Source organism: Pipistrellus kuhlii, unplaced genomic scaffold (assembly GCF_014108245.1).
Source record: "Pipistrellus kuhlii isolate mPipKuh1 unplaced genomic scaffold, mPipKuh1.p scaffold_m20_p_6, whole genome shotgun sequence".
Classification (NCBI taxonomy): Eukaryota; Metazoa; Chordata; class Mammalia; order Chiroptera; family Vespertilionidae; genus Pipistrellus; species Pipistrellus kuhlii.
Window position 1 is genome coordinate 27,538,486 of NW_023425562.1, and position 19,902 is coordinate 27,558,387.

General features: G+C 39.8%; 1 protein-coding gene across 5 annotated transcripts in view; it reads left to right on the forward strand.

Annotated features, from left to right (window-relative positions):
* The window catches only part of PIEZO2 (piezo type mechanosensitive ion channel component 2), a 309,124-nt gene that overhangs the window by 240,724 nt on the left and 48,498 nt on the right, over positions 1-19,902 (forward strand). For all 5 annotated transcript variants that reach the window (XM_036418633.2, XM_036418635.2, XM_045574327.1 and 2 more), the window contains 12 exons: positions 1,533-1,709; positions 1,985-2,110; positions 3,530-3,730; positions 4,436-4,640; positions 4,757-4,858; positions 6,028-6,193; positions 6,542-6,785; positions 9,217-9,313; positions 10,467-10,626; positions 12,136-12,225; positions 15,118-15,239; positions 16,231-16,302. In XM_036418633.2, the coding sequence (XP_036274526.1) occupies positions 1,533-1,709; positions 1,985-2,110; positions 3,530-3,730; positions 4,436-4,640; positions 4,757-4,858; positions 6,028-6,193; positions 6,542-6,785; positions 9,217-9,313; positions 10,467-10,626; positions 12,136-12,225; positions 15,118-15,239; positions 16,231-16,302 (1,762 nt within the window). The remainder of the gene's footprint in view (positions 1-1,532; positions 1,710-1,984; positions 2,111-3,529; positions 3,731-4,435; positions 4,641-4,756; positions 4,859-6,027; positions 6,194-6,541; positions 6,786-9,216; positions 9,314-10,466; positions 10,627-12,135; positions 12,226-15,117; positions 15,240-16,230; positions 16,303-19,902) is intronic.

Here is a 19,902-nt window from a genome sequence, read left to right on the forward strand (position 1 = left end):
CTGCCCTGGAGTCTCCGTGTTTCTTGCTGTCTAGATTTGTGAGCCAAATAGGAACCATACCCCCCTAGCCCATGGCACTTAGCACTTGTAGTACATGTTCAAGTTTGCCAATTGGCTGCTGCGGTAATTTTTACCCGATAATATTAAGTATTCCTAGAGAATTATTTTAATAATATTCAGATATTATTCTAATAATACCCAGAATAAATACATATTTTCCATAGCTGAATAAGATGGTGGTGCTTCCATACCATTCAGTGAATGATTAGCTATGGAGAACTCTTAGTCATGAGTGCATATCTCACCTAATCAATACTCACAGTCTTAGACCAAGTTGAAGTTATTGCCTTCCCTCTTTCTAAAAATATATTTATTGATTTTTAGAGAAAGTGAAGAAGGAGAGAGAGAGAGAGAGAGAGAGAGAGAGAGAGAGAGAGAGAGAGAAATATTGATTTGTTGTTTCACCCATTTTTGTATTTATTGGTTGACTCTTGTATGTTCCCTGATCTAGGATCAAATCTGAGACATTGGCATATCAGGGATGATACCCTGCCAGGGCCTTGCCTTTTCTCTGTACACCTGGGCCTCACTTCAGATTCTATCTCAGTAGTGGCACTGTTACTCTTATCAAAGCCAGAAAGCTGGGAGGCATTCCTTACACTTTCTCCCTGACCTACCAGCACCCCGCCTCCAAGCCAATCAATCATTAAATCTAACAATTTCACTTCCCATCTCTGCTCCACTATCCGAGTTTGGATCCTTGTCATTGTTCTCCTGGCCTATTATAGTGCATATGACTGGTCTCCTTTCCTCTGGTGCAGTGATCAGCAAACTGTGGCTCTGTTGACTAATGAGTTTGCTGACCACTGCTCTGGGCTAACCCCATTGATACACCTCTGTCCTTCGGTTACATGTATCTAGATAAAATGCTAACCTTTCCTTAAGGTTTCCCTGCGTAGAGCCCTGCAGACTCACTATTTTCTACCTAAGGGGTTCATGGGCCACAGCATAGTTTTAAAAGGGTCTGTCAGAACGTAGCTCTCAGCCATATCTCCCTCCAGTCTCATACTGCAGTTCACTGCTTTCAACTCCGGAACTCCCAGTTGTTTATGGTCACCTATTGTCACCACACTCCTTTATGCTTTCCTGCCTTTGCTCACACACCCTTTACCTCGAATGCACTTCTCACCTTTCTTGTCTTGGCTAACGTTACGCACCCCTCAAGGATCAGCTCAGCATCATTCTTTCCAGGAAATGTTTCCTGAGGCTCCAGATGGGGGCAGGGACTCCTTCTGGGTATTCTCACAGAGCCTGTTTGGATCTACAGTTTATTACTGCTATGTTATGTTGACATCATCTGGTTATATATCTGTCTGCCATACAAGACATATATCTTAGTATCTAGGGCAATGCTAAGAACTCAGTCAACTTCTGCTGAACTGAGCTGAGCTGAATAAATCAAATTGCCATGTTTTGTGGGTGTTATGCCATGTTATGTATTTTTGTCCCCATTTCTGATTTTATGTTTTCAGGTGTCTGTGTTCAACTATGTATTTTTGATTTCTTGGGCTTTTGCTCTGCCATACACCAAGCTACGCCGTCTGGCTTCAAGTGTCTGCACTGTCTGGACATGTGTGATCATCGTCTGCAAAATGTTGTACCAGCTGCAAACCATTAAGCCTGAGAATTTTTCTGTTAACTGTTCCTTGGTGAGCCTCAAAGTTGGGGGAATCTTTTTGGCCTTTAGGGAAATGAGGTGGAGATTGGGGAACCTACACCTCCAAGCACAATCTTTCTGGCTGTTAAATCACCTCAGCAGGCTGAATCCATTCTGGCCTAGAATGCTGGGCCCAAGTCTCTGTTCCTGCTGAGATTTCCCATTTCAAATGGGTCTTTGTCCCTCATGTTCTTTTGCTCAAAACTGAAGGAGAATAACCTGAATTCTCCTTATCTGTGGAACTAATTCCTTTTCTCTTCTTTTTAGCCAAATGCAAATGAAACAGACATACCCCTCAACCAGTTGAACAAGTCTCTACTCTACAACACTCCTGTGGATCCAACAGAGTGGGTGGGCCTGAGGAAGTCTTCACCATTGCTCGTCTACCTGAGGGTAAAGGCTTGTTGTGCTGAGTTGGTGCCTCTGTGTACTTATGTTCTAGAATCCTTTCCCTTGAAATCCCTAATATCACAAGGATAGGACCTCATCTTCTGTGGCCTTTAGGATCACCTTTTAGACAAATGACTCAATATTAAAATCAGCACCGTTTTGTGCTGAAAAGAAATTTATTAAGTAGTTTGTGGTTAATTGAATAAAGTGTGACAGATATAGTCACTGGAACATTATAGAAGTACTAAAGGACTGAGGGAGATTAATAATGTCAGACATTAAAAGATGTTCAAAATCTATTAATTAAGTTTTTAAAAATGTTAGAGTATCTTACATAGTATAATCTCTTTTAGATATAAAGAAAATGTTGAGTAAAATATAGCAAATGGTCAGCAATGATTGTTTCTGAGAAGTAGGTATAGCATTACAAGAATTTTTTGCTGTATAAATTCTGTTTCTCTATAGTTTTTAATAAAGGGTATATATTACACATAGAGGTAATCAAATAAAGAGCATATATTTAAAAAAGAAACTTTGCAAGCTGTTATAAGAAATGTAATAAAAGTAATATACTTCATATCTTTTACCTTTTCCTTTGATGGATAATCTGAGTGATCTTAATAATATTATGCTGAGAAGGTATTTAAAAATGAAACATTTATATACACAACACCTGAAATTTTAAAATATACCAAGGATCCCATTTCTCTTTGATTCTGGCAGATATCATATGGCAGATAACATTTGTAATGTTTATAAATAGTATTGGCCACATCTGTCATGTAATATGCAGATGATATCTAACATAAAGAGCTGTTTTATGGATAAAACAAATTGATATTTGAAAGAAGTGATTAGAATAGTATCTGGCACATATAGTTCCATCAGTGTGAACTATTTTATTATTATTATTATCATCACTATTATTATTGTTACTATTTTATCCTCATGTTTCTCAATACTGCTCTCTCTAGCCAGATTTCAGAAGTATTAAAAAATTTCCCCTCTCCTGCTTATCGCACTCCTCCAGCTTAGTGTGTTTCCCAGGATGTCCTTATAGGACACTGTAGAAGTGTTTAGCACTTCTAGGTGCCAATAAAGCGGACCCAACCTCCTAAGATAATTAGACACTGCTTCCTGGGAGAAGTTTGTACTTTTTCAGGAACAGGCTGTTGTCTAGAGAGTCTAGATTGTATTATGATGTTAATTAACCTGATTTGCATAATGACACTAACTCTACCTTGTTACCAGAAAGCAGGGAAAATGAACTTTGAATTCAAGACTAGTTATTATAGAGATGGGATTTTATAAAGCATTATATAACATCAAAAATGGAATCAAATTATTTATTGTGAGGATTGTTTAAAATTACCAAGTAACAAAGCCTTTGGCTTCCCACAGCTGTGTTTTTTTGCTTTGTAGAATAATCTGCTGATGCTGGCCATTCTGGCCTTTGAGGTTACTGTTTACCGCCATCAGGAGTACTACCGGGGACGAAACAACCTCATGGCCCCTGTATCTAAAACCATCTTTCACGACATTACAAGACACCATCTGGATGATGGAATTATTAATTGTGCCAAATATTTCATAAATTACTTCTTCTATAAGTTTGGTCTGGAGGTAAGTTTCCTTGCGGGTGTGTTTTCTGTTTTCTGTGACAATCCCAATAGCTGCTTTTGGGTAGGTAGGCTACTGAAGTTTCATCCTGCACCTCCAGGCCATGATTATGGATCCTGGGGATTAGTGGGAGGAGATGCTACTGAAGGGCTTACCTGGCCTGATGGAAAGTTTTCCCACACCAAGTGTCAATGGCACCCTTGCAACAGTGACCTCTACCTCTCTGGATTTCTGTGGTCCTACAGACACATGGATGCCTGTCACTCATCATTTTAACTGGTTCCATATAAACTGAAGATGTTATAATTTTTTTTTCTGTTTCCTGTATTTGGAAATGTAACTTTAGCCAAAATGAACCCTTTGACCTGAAATGGTGGTGGTAGTGCCTGTTCCTCAGTAGAATGAATGTGAAACAGTGACTTTCATGAAGAGACCATAGCTGTAGTTCTCTTCATGGTTGAAGTGGTTCTTGTAAATAGTGAATTAGCCAGTGTTTCCCTTGGAAGTAAACTATACAGTATTTGTGTCTAATCTGTACAGTGTCTCCGTCTTCACCTTTAAAGACATGTCCCAAGACAAGACCTGGTGAACATGTGCAGAGAAACCTACCTCAGGAAGGCAGGTGTCTGCCCCTACAAAGGGCTGATAGCTGACACCACTCCCCTTTCCTCTAAACCCGATTGTTTTGCCTCTTGTTTCCTTACACAGACCTGTTTCCTACTGTCAGTTAATGTGATCGGTCAGCGAATGGATTTCTATGCCATGATTCACGCCTGCTGGCTGATCGCCGTCTTGTATCGACGCAGAAGAAAAGCCATCGCGGAGATCTGGCCCAAGTACTGCTGCTTCCTGGCCTGCATCATCACGTTCCAGTACTTCATCTGCATCGGCATCCCCCCTGCGCCCTGCAGAGGTGCGTGGCCTCCCAGGAGCAGCTGCTCTTACCATCCACCCTTACGTTTGGCTCGGTGGGCAAAGGGCAGCAAAGAGGCTTATTGATTTTGCTCCTCACCACCTCCCTCCCTGCAGATTACCCATGGAGATTGAAGGGTTCCAACTTCAATGACAACATCATAAAGTGGCTGTACTTCCCAGACTTCATTGTGCGGCCCAACCCCGTGTTTCTTGTCTGTAAGTGTTGCAGCCGTGGGGCCAGAGCACTGGTATTTGGTTTTATATTTGCTAATCCATCTGCATGCATTAGCATTAGTGCCTTTGCTTCTTCCACTACTCTTTATAATCATGTAAAGGGCTTGTCTTGATGCATTAATATCACAGGTCATTAATGGATTCTACAATACTTGCCCTATAAACATTTGCAAAATTAATAAATAAACGTTGAAATACCATATTCACTTTCATAACTTACCTTCCAACACACACACACACACACATACACACACACACACACACTGTGCCCCCAACACATGCCCCTGCACACCCATCTTCTAGAAAGTAGAGTGAGGATGGAGGCCTTATACTTTGCGAATCCGTTTTTTCTAGCTGCCACCACAGACCAAATCTGAAGATAAGACTGTGCTAGCCAGGAACGTGCTACTCAAATTGCCAAGGCTCCTGAGCTGGGCCCCAGCCCCAAGTCCTGTCAAGGGCAGACTGATAATCCAAAGGTCAAGGTTATCCACTCCTATCCAGGGAGTGCTGGATCCAGTGGAAAACCAAAGAGCAACTTAGCTACCTAGACACATGCAAATTTAGTTTAAAGAACAAGACAACTTAGACTGGAGGCTGGCTGCCTGGCTGGAGTGAGGGCCTCTTCCGGGCTGTTGGCCATGAGGACCACTCCATCACATGTCTCCATTCTCACAAATCGACCCATTGTTGTCAACTGCTGTCACCCAGCCTTAGCTACACTATGTGCTCTGGATAGAGTCTTTGATCACAAATGTAAAAGGGAATGGAAATGACAGAGAAAATCAGAAATGTCTGCTTCCACCATATGCAAAAAGATTCAGATGAGGAAAATGCTCAAATGGCCTCCTCAACACATTGGTGGGAGATAAGTGCAAATAAAGAGAGTCTTAAAGGCCAGTGATTGGCACCTGATGTTTTTACTCAGCAACATGCAGACACAATCCTAGGACTCTCTCACTTCATGCCTCTGGAATGTCTGTGGTTCCTCTTGCAACGCCCATGGTAAGGAAGGTGGGACTTAGGCCCAACATTGGAATCAGGTTTAGGAACACAACTCCCTTGAGAGTTAAAGAGCAGCTCGTGCTGTATGGGGACTGTTACCTGCATCTGCAAACCCAGGTTTAATGATCTTACCTCTGCCTTGCCAGATGACTTCATGCTGCTTCTGTGTGCCTCCTTACAATGGCAGATTTTTGAGGATGAAAATAAGGCTGCAGTACGGATCATTGCAGGGGATAATGTGGAGATTTGCATGAGCCTTGAGGCGGCCTCCTTCAGCCAATATAACCCAGTCCCAGATTTCATTCACTGCAGGTAATGACAGCTGCATGGTTCAAAGCCACTTTGGTGCATGCCCTTCAAGTATATACCTCTATTTCTCTCTCTCTCTCTCTCTCTCTCTCTCTCTCTCTCTCTCTCTCTCTCTCTCTATCTATCTCTATCTCTATCTCTATCTCTATCTCTGTCATTCTTGGGACACTGAGAGGTTGCTTGTACACATAAAACCAATAAGCATGTGTCAGAGGGGTTCAGTAGCTAAAAGTGAACCTCTGAGTCAGATATATAATATGGTTTTTTACCCTCATTAAAGTAGAATCTCCCAACCTAATGTGTTTATTTGTTTTTGTTGTTGTCCTTTGATGGTTTGGTTTTATTTTCCAGATCATACTTAGACATGTCCAAAGTGATCATCTTTAGCTACCTCTTCTGGTTCGTCCTCACCATCATCTTCATCACCGGGACAACACGGATCAGCATCTTTTGCATGGGCTACTTGGTGGCCTGCTTCTATTTCCTGCTCTTTGGGGGTGATTTGCTATTGAAACCTATCAAGAGCATCCTGCGTTATTGGGACTGGCTGATTGCTTACAACGTCTTTGTGATTACAATGAAAAACATACTGTCAGTAAGTGCCTCTCACTGTGTAACACATTTGTGGTTTCTGTGTAAGAGTAAATTCAGTGGTTATTAAAAACCCATCATCCATCACACTGCTCTCTTAAAAGCCCTAAATGAGCTGCTGCAAATTCAGAATTCAAATGACCATTTATTTCTATTTGTTTTACCACATTAAGCAGAATCTTTTTTTTCTTTTTTCCACTATCTGAAGGTCACATGATGAGAGAATATGTATTCGTCGGAATAAACTCTAAAACATATTTTATTAATTAAAATCCCATCTCTTCTGAGGACTAATTTATCATCATTCTTACTATAGTGCAAAATGGCCCTTTAAAGCTGGCTAAAAGCAACTCTCTCTTATCTAGAAAGTGTTATTAAATACAAAAGCATAGTTTTCTATGATACTGTGTGGGAGGGGAATGAAATGGAATAGACTATTGAAAGCATGAAGGTTTTATGTACACATAAGATGTGGGTGGACACAGAAGCATCACAGTGTCTTAGCTGCCTCTAAGCACAGGCATTCTGAGCACAGGCATTTTGACCAGGGCCCAGCTAAGGCAACAAAGGATTGAGGCAGAAACCACCTCTTTCTTCCTCAAAGTTTGGCTGCTCTGCTCTCAAAGCTTCATGTTCCAGAGCACAGGTTTCTCCCTGACCTGATCGATAACTCAAACTACCCCCTTGTAATCCCAGAGTCACATAAAATCTTTCAGGACACAATTATTTGTTATTTCAGCATATTAAACAATAATCTTTCATGAACTGAAGGAGTTAATACATCTCTAGTTGGCCCTAACTTAAAGTTAATCCTAGTACATGCTACTTCCAGGCTATACCTGATAATGCATTAAAAGAATGGTGATGTAATGACTTCCTACTTCTCCCCCTCTTAGCTACTTAAAGATGAGCTCACCAGGCAGGCAATTTAACTCTGAAAGCATTTGATTTGGGGAGGGAGAGAGGGGGCAACGGCTCATCCATTGCTTTGTTTAGAGGTCCTGGAGAGTCAAGTCTGTGTAACCATGAATATGTATTTGAATAATTTATTTTGTCTACAGTCCATTGAAATGTTAATTTTCTAATTGATACTAAAAGTGACTTTTATTAATTTTACTGCACCAGTATTTATGTACATTTGGAGTAGTTTTGGAAGTTATAGGAGAGGGTATGAGGTAGGGCAACAGAACACCATTTCATTCTAAAACCAATCTGATGGTGAAGGATCCATTACTTGAAGCTGATACCTACAACCTTTCCTGAAAAATCTGTCTACAAAGTTCATCCATTCATTCTGTAAACCTAAATTGTACTTCTTTTTGCTAAGCACTGTTTTATATCTTGAAGAGCTAAAGATATACAGCACTCAAATTTTATCCTCAAGGAACTCACTTTTTGAAAGGAAAGATCTACCTTCTTATAATTATATGATCTTTTGATGCTAATTATCACAAGGGTTCAGGAAAATAAAACAAAAAATGGGTATGTAATATATTGCCTAGATAAGTTGGGAGCAGACTTCTTAGAGGTGATGCCATTTGAACCCACCAGAGGAGACCTGAGAGATAGATTGAAGGTGCCCAGGTAGACAAAGCAGCTAGAATATTCCCAACTTGGGAAGCGTGGCTGTGTAGGACTGAAATATAAATTACCCCAACCATGTACTGATGCTGGGTAACTGCTGGTTTGGGAGCAAATTCTAATTATATTCTCCCATCCCCAAGAAATCTGCATAATTCAGCCATCACTTTTATGTGTTGGATTATAATAATTCATATTTAATACATGATAAGAAAGCATTGTTATAAGACAGCCACATTCAAATAAACAAAAACAAAAAAGATTCCTTTACCCAGAGAATTGGCAAGGAGAAGGAGGATGATGAGAAGGAGAAGGAGAAGGAGAAGGAGAAGGAGAAGGAGAAGGAGAAGGAGAAGGAGAAGGAGAAGGAGAAGAAGAAGGAACCTCTGCTCCTATTATAAGAACTATATATCATGCAGCTCATGTTTATGATAATGTCTTGGCAAATAGCATAGGTTTCCTATATCTGACAGGAAATAATGACTAAATTCAAAGTCCTGGAGTTCAGTGCTTACCCATTCACTATCACAGAGTTCAGCTTGTTTCTTTGATAATCCAAGATTTTTCTCTTTAAAGGAAAGGTGCTTCCAAGTGCAACAACATCACATTAAAGCTGCTTACTTTACTCAATAGGTCTAATTTTCCCTGGGAAATGATGGTGTTCTGGAAGCACTGATAGCACTACCCAGTGGTGACTATAATTTTACATGTCAGGGCCTCCCACAGTCATTGGCACTGAGACTTGGTGAATTCTTGCACACGTTAGGACCACAAGACATCAAGCTTTTCTTTTCCTGGGTGCAGAGTTTCAGAATTTGCCTTTTCCATTTTTTTTTTATTTTTTTTTTTTGCAGATAGGAGCATGTGGATACATTGAAAATTTGGTTAAAAATAATTGCTGGTTGATCCAAGCTTTCAGCCTGGCCTGCACAGTCAAAGGCTATAAAATGCGTAAGTATGAGAAGCATATTTGGGAATGGAAGAACAAAGAGAAGGACAGCTGTATTGTTATAATTTAACATTGGGTCAAAACATGTAAGAGAGAGAGAAAGAGAGAGAGAGAGAGAGAGAGAGAGAGAGAGAGAGAGAGAGAGAGAGAGAGAGAGAGAGAGAGAGAGAAATGGAGTTCAATTTAATCTCTACATGGAGATTATAGGATTGCACTACATTATGAATCTATTGTCTGTAATAAGAAATGATCTTATTCTGGTCATCGTAGATTGTCATCTACAAACACCCCAAATCCTGGTAGGTCTGGAGGCTAGGTGTTTCCTGTAGTAGCTCCCAGAACTTTTTTGAATTATGATCAGGAAGAGTTACAGATGCCCACTCAAACCTGTGGTTGTGTGCAGTTAGAATCTTCAGTCATCAATGTAGTTCTGACTTCCATGTTCTTCTCTCCTCTGGAAGCTCAGAGAACCTCAAACCCAGGAAATAAGTAGAAAGAGCTGGAGAAATTCTGGAGTTACACATCCGCCAAGACAGAGCCAGAAATCCCATTTTCGTCTCTCTGCCTCTTGCATCAGAACCCAGGGCAGCACCACACACAATCCTCCCTGGTGCCTAGAACGGGGGCGACTTGAACAAGACGCTCCCCCACTGTGTGGAGGATGAAGGGCCATGGGGGATTTGCTTTGACTTAGGATCAGATGTGCTGTTGAGACTTCTTCTTCTAATAAGCCCCATTGCGCTGCCTACATCTGACTAGAGCCCATTTCCAGGAAGGGTCTTTTATTTTGTACCAGAGCATTGCCTCTGGCATTGAGTTGTGCAGTCATTATTTCTTTATGGCCTTTGTTGGGGGTTGGGGAAAGAGGAATTCCTCTCTCCCTAAAAGTGGGGAACACTCAGGAGTCTTCCTTAACAAAGAGCCCCTCCTGTGCTTTACATTGTCAAGAGTTTGCTTTGCGGTCAGCCTTAGGGATCAATGTTCCTATTGGATTTTAAGGGCATGGCCTTGCTCTTCAATAAATCAGCTCTTAAGTCAGTGGATGGATCAGAATGTTGCTTTCATGCCTGTGATTTCCCAGGCCTGATCGCACCTCAGGTTTTATAAAATAACAACAACAAAAGTGGATGTTAATTTTAAATTTTTTTGCCTCAGCTAATTCTGATGCCTCATGTAAACTACCCAGCGGTGAAGCAGGAATTATTTGGGACAGTATATGTTTTGCCTTCCTCCTGCTGCAGAGAAGAGTTTTTATGAGTTACTATTTCCTACACGTTGTGGCGGATATAAAAGCTTCACAGATCCTGGCATCAAGGTAGGGCAGACTTCTTAGTTTCCACTCTTCTTCCAGTTTTTGCCCCTGGTCTTGTAGGTGTAGGGGGAGAGACTAGGAAAAGGACTAAGTATTAAAAGAAGTGCCATCAAGATGGCTAGGTGTGTGACCCCCTAGTCTGCTGTACCCATATCAGAGACACTAGCCAATTAAACAGTGTAATCAGTGACCTTGACAAGTGAGAATCAGAACCAGACACTGGTGAGCCAAGGTTGGAAGTAAAGGCTTGGAGGCAGGGGACTTGACTTGGGGAGGTAAACACACAATTCAATGTACAGATGATGTGTTGTAGAATTGTGTGTCTGAAACCTGTATAATTTTACTCATCAGCATCACCTCAGTAAACACATTCTTTAAAAAGCAAAGACTTGGAGATAGTGATGTAAGATCTTTGATGATCCCAGGGCAGTGATATAAGGCTGTACGTAGGAAAATGTGGGGTCCGTGGGTTCTTTTGCTAAGATTTGAGAATATTTGCATGCCTATAAGCAGGTTTCAGTAACAGTGTGAAGGTTGAAAGTGAAGGAAGAGAAGAAGAAAAAGGAAGGATGGAGTCCCTCAGTCTGCAGGTGGGGAAGGGACCTGAGCACAAGGCAGGTCTCAGGCAAGAGAATGTCACCTCTTCCTCTGTCACTGAGAATGGGTATCCACAGGATAGGTGGTGGGAAGCTAAGCAAATACTTGCTTGGAACTTATGTTCTCTCTGGGAAGTAGGAAGCTAGGTGTTTACTTAGGAGTGAAGAGCCGCTGACAGAATTCAGGACTTGAGAAAAGAGTAAGAAGTGTGAAATGCCCACTGGAAAGGAGCAGACAAGCTTCCAGAGTGTGGTGCAGTGGTTCGTCGGCCAGCCATGGGTTTCCGCACCTCTGATGATAGCCCCTCCACATCCAGGGCTGGCACATCACTGAGATTCTGCAGACCTGCCATTTGCCAAGCGATTGTGACCTGTGATGATGGGACAGAGTTGAGGATGTTGAGAGAGATGGACGATATCTATGGGGACCCTTAAGTTGGCTTGGGATGTGAGAAAAAGCCGAAGGGAGGAGAAGGACAGAAAGAATAGAATCAAAGAGGCAAAAGACTAAAAACCCCATTGATGGGGTTTGCAATTCACATTTGCACTTTCCCTTATGTATTGAGTAGAAAACCAATCTGAACTCACTCTTACACATGTCCTCTAGTGGGACAACTAGAAGAAGGTCAGGGGAGTAACCTGAAGTATAACGTTACGTGGGACAGGTTTGAAGTGGCTCATGGCTTTTCAGGTCTTAAGCTACACAAACCATTTTAGTTTCACTGATCTCTCAAGGGTGTGAGCAGCCACTCTTTCCTGGGGGAGGTTGTGCCATGTCTGTCTGCTTGGAAAGGGCCAACAAACTTCAGTCTACAGTCCAACAAGAAATGTTTTCGAACCCTTATTGTTATTTTAGGGGGGAGGTGAGTAACAACAGTAGAAATACTAATTTGTTCTGTTTCCAATTTTCCTTTAGAGGGGCTGAACTTTTCCAGGCCACAATTGTAAAGGCTGTGAAAGCAAGAATTGAGGAAGAGAAAAAGTCAATGGATCAGTTGAAGAGGCAGTAAGGATGCTTTATTTTCCTCTCCTCTGTGTCTGTTAGTTTGGGTTGGTATGATCCCATTCAGACACTCTCAGCTCTCTCTCTGGAAGCCTCAACCCCCTGAAAAATCGGTTCACAACTTCCCAGGTATTTACTGGTATGCCTGGTAGGCTGACCATGGAGGTCATTAAAAAGAAAGGTGGCTACAATGTGGTAGAAAGGGAGCCGGCTTGGGTAAGGCCAATGTCAAGGCTTAGTTTGGTTGCTTCTTTTTTTTTTTTTTTTTTTTTTAATATATTTTATTGACCTTTTTTCTTTTTTTACAGAGAGGAAGAGAGAGGGATAGGGATAGAGAGTTAGAAACATAGATGAGAGAGAAACATCAATCAGCTGTCTCTTGCACACCCCCCACTGGGGATATGCCCGCAACCAAGGTACATGCCCTTGACCGGAATCAAACCTGGGACCTTTCAGTCCACAGGCCGATGCTCTATGCACTGAGCCAAACCAGTTTCGGCTGGTTGCTTCTTTTGATAACTTGAGGGAGTCATTCACATTCTCTGGATTTTAATGTTCTGCTTTAAATTAGGGCTGACAGTTCCCCTTGAGGTTTTTAGAAAGATTAAACAAAGTAATCAATGAGAGAGCATCCTCCACAGTGCCGGGCACTTGGAGTAAATGGTCATTACATCTGTGGGTTAAGGGAATAAATGCAGAGTTCTGGCTCTGGAAGGATCTTAAGAGATAATATAATCCAGTCTCTTTGGGAAGAAACTGATGACCCACAGTATTAGATCATTTAAAATTCGCAACTAACTAGAGGCAGCACTAGAAATGCAACTCACACTTCCCTATATTCAGTTCAAAACCTTTTCCAACAGAGCATCCTGGAGAAGTTGAGTTGAGTTCATGGATTGACTTCACCCAAGAGATTTGGGAATTTTGGATTCGGGGGGGAGGGGGTTGTTTCTTTATTTTTAGCACATTGTAAAGAATTTTCTTAGAGTGGGATTTCCAGCAATAAATGGAACTTCATGGGTTGGGGGTGGGGGCAGGTTTAAGAGCTGATGGCTTAGAATTCAACTCATAATAAAAATTCTCTGAGTTTGCTTAATCTAGTTCATTTCATTCTGACTTCATTTTTACTCATGCAAAAATATTTGCTAGTACAAATTACACTTATTCCATGGCATGGTTGTTTTTTTGCACTCACATATATGAACTATATAGTGTGATATAGTGTAACTGTCACTATTGTTGTTTCTAAATACCTAAATCAGGTCTAGATAAATAACAAATTTGGAATGTGTTCCCATAATAAGGTCTGTTACTGTAATTTACTTCACTGAATTTTTTCATTGGCTTAAGTGATAGAAGGTCAGAATAAAACAGAATGAAGGCTGTGCTCATTGCAAAAGACAAACTGAACATGTTTTAGCTGCACAAAGCAGAAATGGTGCTTAAATCCGTTCTTGAGCAATATATCCAGAATTTTAAGAAACTGAATTAAACAATGAAACATTTTAGGAGAACAGATCTAGGAAACAGAGTTCAACATTGCTGTTTCTAAATAAACTTCCTAAATAAGCAGACAAAATAAAGGTACTAAGTCAATATTTAAAGATGCAATAAAACATTTGTCCAGAACCAATAAGAGATTAGATTTGAAATAGAGAAGAGGCATATGATCTAACAAAATACTTACTAACATCTTATGAGCGACTTGCTATTTACAGCAGTTCTCACACTCATATATTTTTGTCATTTGATGTTCACAACAACCATGTAAAGTAGATAGATATTATTTAAAAATGCAAAACCTGGAAGAATAAAGGACTTTATATTTCACTAGAGGCCTGGTGCATAGATTTGTGCACCAGTGTGGTCCCTCAGCCTGGCCGCACCCTCTCGCAATCTGGGACCCCTCAGGGGATATCAGAGAGCTGGTGTCGGCCCAATTGCCTAGGTCAGGATGAGGGACCCCACTGGTGCATGACCAGGGTTAGAGAGATACTATGGGAGGGCTCCAGGGGGTATCTGGCCTGTCTCATCCAGTCCAGATTGGCCATACCCCAGCAGCAAACTAACCAACCAGCCAGAGCATCTGCCCCTGGTAATCAGTGAGTGTCATAGTGACTGGTCAAATGGTTGAACAAATAGTCAGACACTTAGCATATTAGGCTTTTATTATATAGTACTAGAGGCCCAGTGCATGAAATTCATGCACAGGGGTGAGTGGGGAGTCCCCTCAGCCCAGCCTGCACCCTCTCCAATTCAGGACATCCCTCTCACAATCTGGCACCACTGGCTCCTAACTGCTCACCTGCCTGCCTACCTGACTGCCCCTAACTGCCCCCTTGCCAGCCTGACCACCCCTAATTGACCCACCTGCCAGCCAGATCACCTCCAACTGCCCCCCCCTGCTGGCCTGGTCACCCCCAACTGTTCCCTGCCATCCTGGATGCCCCACGCAGCCTGCTGTCCAGTCATTTGGTTGTCCCTCACTAATCCCCTTGCCAGCCTGGTCGCCCTACACAGCCTGCTGTTCGGTCATCCATCTGGTTATTTCAGTTGTGACAGCCCCTGGCTTTTTATATATTAGGATAGGATAATATGCTGCATGCAGACAGCTATGTTACAGTGTATAAGTAGACATAAAGTATTGCATATCAAACTTTAGCATAATTATTATCAGTCATATTATTAAGGCTTGCATGTGTGTAGTAAAAATTAACATAAGCATTTTTTTTAAATGGAGATACTTGTTTCTAATAAGAAACTATTCACAAGTCCAAAATATCGACTACTTTGTTCATGAGTTTAGCTACATACATAAAAGTGTAAGCCCAAAGTGTGACCATAGGATAACTGCGGACGTGTTCTTGGCACTGCTGCTGCTCTTGCATCTTTCAGGATGGATCGCATTAAGGCCAGGCAACAGAAATACAAAAAGGGTAAGGAGAGGATGCTGAGCTTGACCCAGGAGTCAGGGGAAGGCCAAGACATCCAAAAACTCTCTGAAGAGGATGACGAAAGTATGTCGAGACATTTCCTTCTTGCCCAAGTACCTTGACATTGAATAATAGCATGTATTGGGTAGGGCTGCAAAATAACGTTAATTTTCATCTTGCCAATATTATCAACGTATTTTTTTAACTTAGCAATTTTTACATTCCCGTTGTGAATGGGATACCTTTAATTGTCTTATGAAGTACACATTTAATGAATCCATGACTTTACAAGTCTTCTTTTCACCAAGACAACTTAAATCAGTATGTAACCTGCCTTCTGTTTCATAGATGTGTTTCTAAAGGAAGTGGGCATAAATTTGCTTAATTTATTCCTTTAGGGAAGATATGTCAGACATGCAATCTGCTATAATCTTTGATTTTTATGAATATTATATGAAAACTAAGCATATATGCATATTTAATGTGGTGTCTAAATAATGGTAGTTAAAATATCATTTAATGATATTTATATTTAAATGTATTCATGATACCTTATGATAAATACCCAGTAAAGTTGAAAAGGTTTTCTTATAAACGTTTTTATGCTTTTTTATTTAGAGGGAATTGAGAAATAATGCATGATAGTATCCATTAGTCACCAGTAAACATTTTTTTTCAACCATATATTCAAGTAATCACAAGAAAAATGTCTGGCTATAGGAACATATGGCTTTAACAAATTATTTGCCACTGAATTGTGTTATACATTTTGGGTGATGCTTTTTCTGTTGATTCGAAAGAAAATTTAGTGTGAAATGCATTTTTGACAGATAGTACCTTTTTAAATATTTTTTTCTGTTACTAAAAAGAAAAATGGAACTGTGGCATAATGTTAATAGAACACATCAATTGCTAATACATGTAAATTATTCAGATTGCATATAGTTCCTTTTCCTGACCTCTCGTGTACTTTTGCAACTTATCTAGATTTTGAAAATTGAGTTGTTAAAGTGTGGTTTTCAAAATTTGTTTTCTCACTTTATAGGAATTAATATTTGGACATATTTTATTTTAGGAGAAGCAGACAAACAGAAAGCCAAGGGCAAAAAAAAGCAGTGGTGGCGGCCTTGGGTTGATCATGCTTCCAGTAGGTTTTCTCGATCCTCTTACAATTTCGTCAATTCTAACCCTTATATCCTTGACCAGAATTCAGGTGTCCCCATGGCCTGTGTGTTTTATTGCATGGTTTGATCCTTGTGACTTGATAAGGGGTCGGAGTATAGGAAAATTGTGATAGGAATGGCTCTCTGAGCCTGAATACAAAAATCTTCAGAGAAATTAGTGATTACACGCTGGCCGAAGAAAGCCAAGCCCGATCACCATTTATGGGCTCAGAAAGGACAGAATCTTGACTGCTGTGTTATCCACTTCTGAGGTCTAGAGTCCTGCTGATGTGTATTTGTTTTGTGGCTTAAAACCCTTAATAAAAATAAGTTTCTGCCCTGACTGGTTTGGCTCAGTAGCTAGAGCGTCAGCCTGCAGACTAAAGGGCCCCAGGTTCAAGTCCAGTCAGGGGCAATGTACCTTGGTGTGGGCACATCCCCAGTAGCAGGTGGGCAGGAGGCAACTGATCAATGTTTCTCTCTCATTGATGTTTCTAATTCTATCCCTCTCCCTTCCTCTCAGTAAAAAATCAATAAAATTAAAAAAAAATTAAGTTTCTGTGCCTCCTGGGACCCTAATTTAAGGACAATATTATGTTCACAGTGTCTGCGACCCTCTTGTAAGACACTAGGCAGATGCCAATGAGCCTCCCATACCCTCATTCCCAGAGCTTAGACTTTATTTGCATGTGAGGAGTTTTTACACTCGGTTAAATAGAAAAATGAGAACAACTTAAAATGAATTTACTTTTTAGTTCTGCCTCCTCCCTAGTTTTAAAAAGGCTCACAGTGTGTGGCCTCAGATCACCTACAGCTCAGCCAAAACCAGTTAAGAGCAGTCAGAAAACAGTTTTGAAAAGCAGTACTTGATAGTCACATGGAATTAGTGCTTTTCCCTCCCGAGCATAAAAAAATAATGAGGAATTATGCTACTCTGTGGCTATATTTGTTCTGCTTGGCAAAAGAACTATCTATCATCTATTATTGGCCAATGGTATTTTAATAGAATGATCCTTTTGAATCCAGCCCTCCTTAAATGTATTGGAATATTAAGTAATTATTAATTATTTTGAAAATTATAATATCTTCAGTCCTTTATGTCTTGTTCTGTGTTTTAATAACTGTAACTAATATAATCAGACAAGGAATAGCACCAAGGCCCATAACATCACATGATGATTGGAGGGACTCTATGAGTGGGATATGTAGAATCACTAGAAAATCAAATTGATCAGAATCTTTTCCCATACTTAATTCGTAGTGTCATCTAAGACACTGGTATTAGCTTCTCTTATTCTAGAAATATTTTTTAAATGAGTAAACCAATTTAATAAAGCAGTATTCAAAATTTGCTCAGTATATGTGGATGTAATTAAATTTAATCCCAAATATTGAATTTTAGCATCATGGCAGTAAAAACAAACAAACAAACAAACAAAAAACACATCTGTTGTAAAGTCAAAAGGCAAAATTCAAGGTGAAATTCTCTGTGTCTCTAATTTACTGCCCATTGACATGTTAGTCATGCTGATAATCTAACAATGCATTGCACTTTATGTCCATTTCTATCAAGTCACAAGTAAACTATGCCTATCTTTCTGTTTGTAAAGGATTCTTTGCTAGTTTAAAGAGACCTATCCATTTCAAAATTGTGTCATACTAAATGTTTTGTTTTTTCAGATGGGGTAAATTCCCATTACAATCATTGTGGTTATGTTTCCTTTCTCTTCTAAATATTGCATTTTGGAAGGATTTGGATATGGTCTTTCATAATGATCTTACAAGCTGGGAATATTTTAAAGAACTTCCTATGAAGGGTATGGTCTTTAGACTTTTCTGATTCATTTCACCCTCATTATATCAAGTTCTTAAAGACTGGTATTAAAGTAAATGTGCCTCGTTACAATACCTTATGATGCAATAATGCATGAATGTGTGCTATTCATAGGTTGGAAAATGTATTTTCTTTACAAGCTTTTGAGGAAAGGAAAGGAATGAACATGTGATTTATTTTATAGATTAAGACATGCTCCAAAATGTATCTTCAGATCTGGAAGCACTTTATTAAAAGCTCTTTTATTTCTCTAAAAGTCACTGGGCTTCCAAGAAGATATTCTTAGTGGTGTCAAGCATAAAAATAAATGTAGTTGAAATACCCTTGTGTAAATCCATTGGCAGTGTAATAATAATGTTGCTGTGTTGTTCATATTATTGGTAAGCATTCAAGATCTTAGCATATATTTCAGGTGACAGATCTCCCAGTTTCTTACCTATGTGCACACATGCAATTGCATCATTGCTATTCAATGATACCTTCCATTTCAGTGTAGTGTGTCTTCTTGTCACTTTAAAACTAAGTCAATGCCAAGCCTCATTTTATATTTAAATATCTGAAATAAAGGGCCCATTTTTGGAGGCTGAGATTTTAAAATTTATTTTCATGCTTAGTTGTTCAGTAATAACAACGGCATTCATAATACATATATGGACACAGGCTGGAGGCAGGATCTCTATCTGAACTAATAAAGGCACATAGAAGAACTCAACTCATAATTAACAGATAGCACTGAAGAAAATATTCTCTGTTATTTTCCTGGTTTTATGTCAATAACATTTTGTAAAGAATAGAAAATATTTAACACTTTTCTTTTTGTAATATGTTTATTCTACCTCTCACGTACAAATTGGTAGTTTTTCAAATTACAAAATCAATGCTATGACTACTTGAGGTGAAAACAGCTTGGGCTCACAGTGTCCTCATGGCTAAAAGTTGTAGAAGGTATGATTGAATACAATTTAAGCTACTGTTGATTTTAGAGACTATAATGAGGGTAAAATGCTCAATCTGATACTCTGTTTTTTACCAAATGACCATTTGATGTACAGTCCATGTAACTTTTCTTGCAAATCTCTGAGCTTACATGAAGGCATTACTTTAATGGTCTTCTCACTGTCAAACGTAATGCTGTAACTTTGATTTGTTCCTGCTTACTCTTACCTTATGTTATATTGCATTTATTTCCTCAGGCCTGGACCCAGTATTCTGGGCCTGGTTATTTCTTCACAATAAAAATAACAAATCACAGTGCTTCTGTTCAAGGATATAAGGCCCAATTCATTCCCTCTGCGTCTTCATGGATGGAGGCCTCAGATATGTCTGAAATCATGGGCAAAATTATTTACCTTTTAACCATGTTAGTGATATTCAAGCAACTAATTTTAAACAAGCCAAGGTTTTCCATTACCTTGCAATGTTTAAGTCCAAAATGTAACTGGACACATTATGTTATGTTATCCAAAAGAAAACTCAGCATTTGAAAACACGAACATAACTTGAAAGTATTAATGTTTTCCTGCAATGATGGTACAGTTCTTGTAGCATCAGAAATATATATGCTGGGTCTCTTTTCTCTGATAAATTTAAAATAATGATCAAACTGATAAAAATGTGATCCTCAAATTTCTATAAATCTCTGGACATTTTAGCTCTCTCTAATCCTAACTCTTAGCACAGCAATACATTCTTTCAGGGAAAGTATTAAGCAAGGCAAGAATGATCTATACTGTTTGTGCTTGGTGTCTTA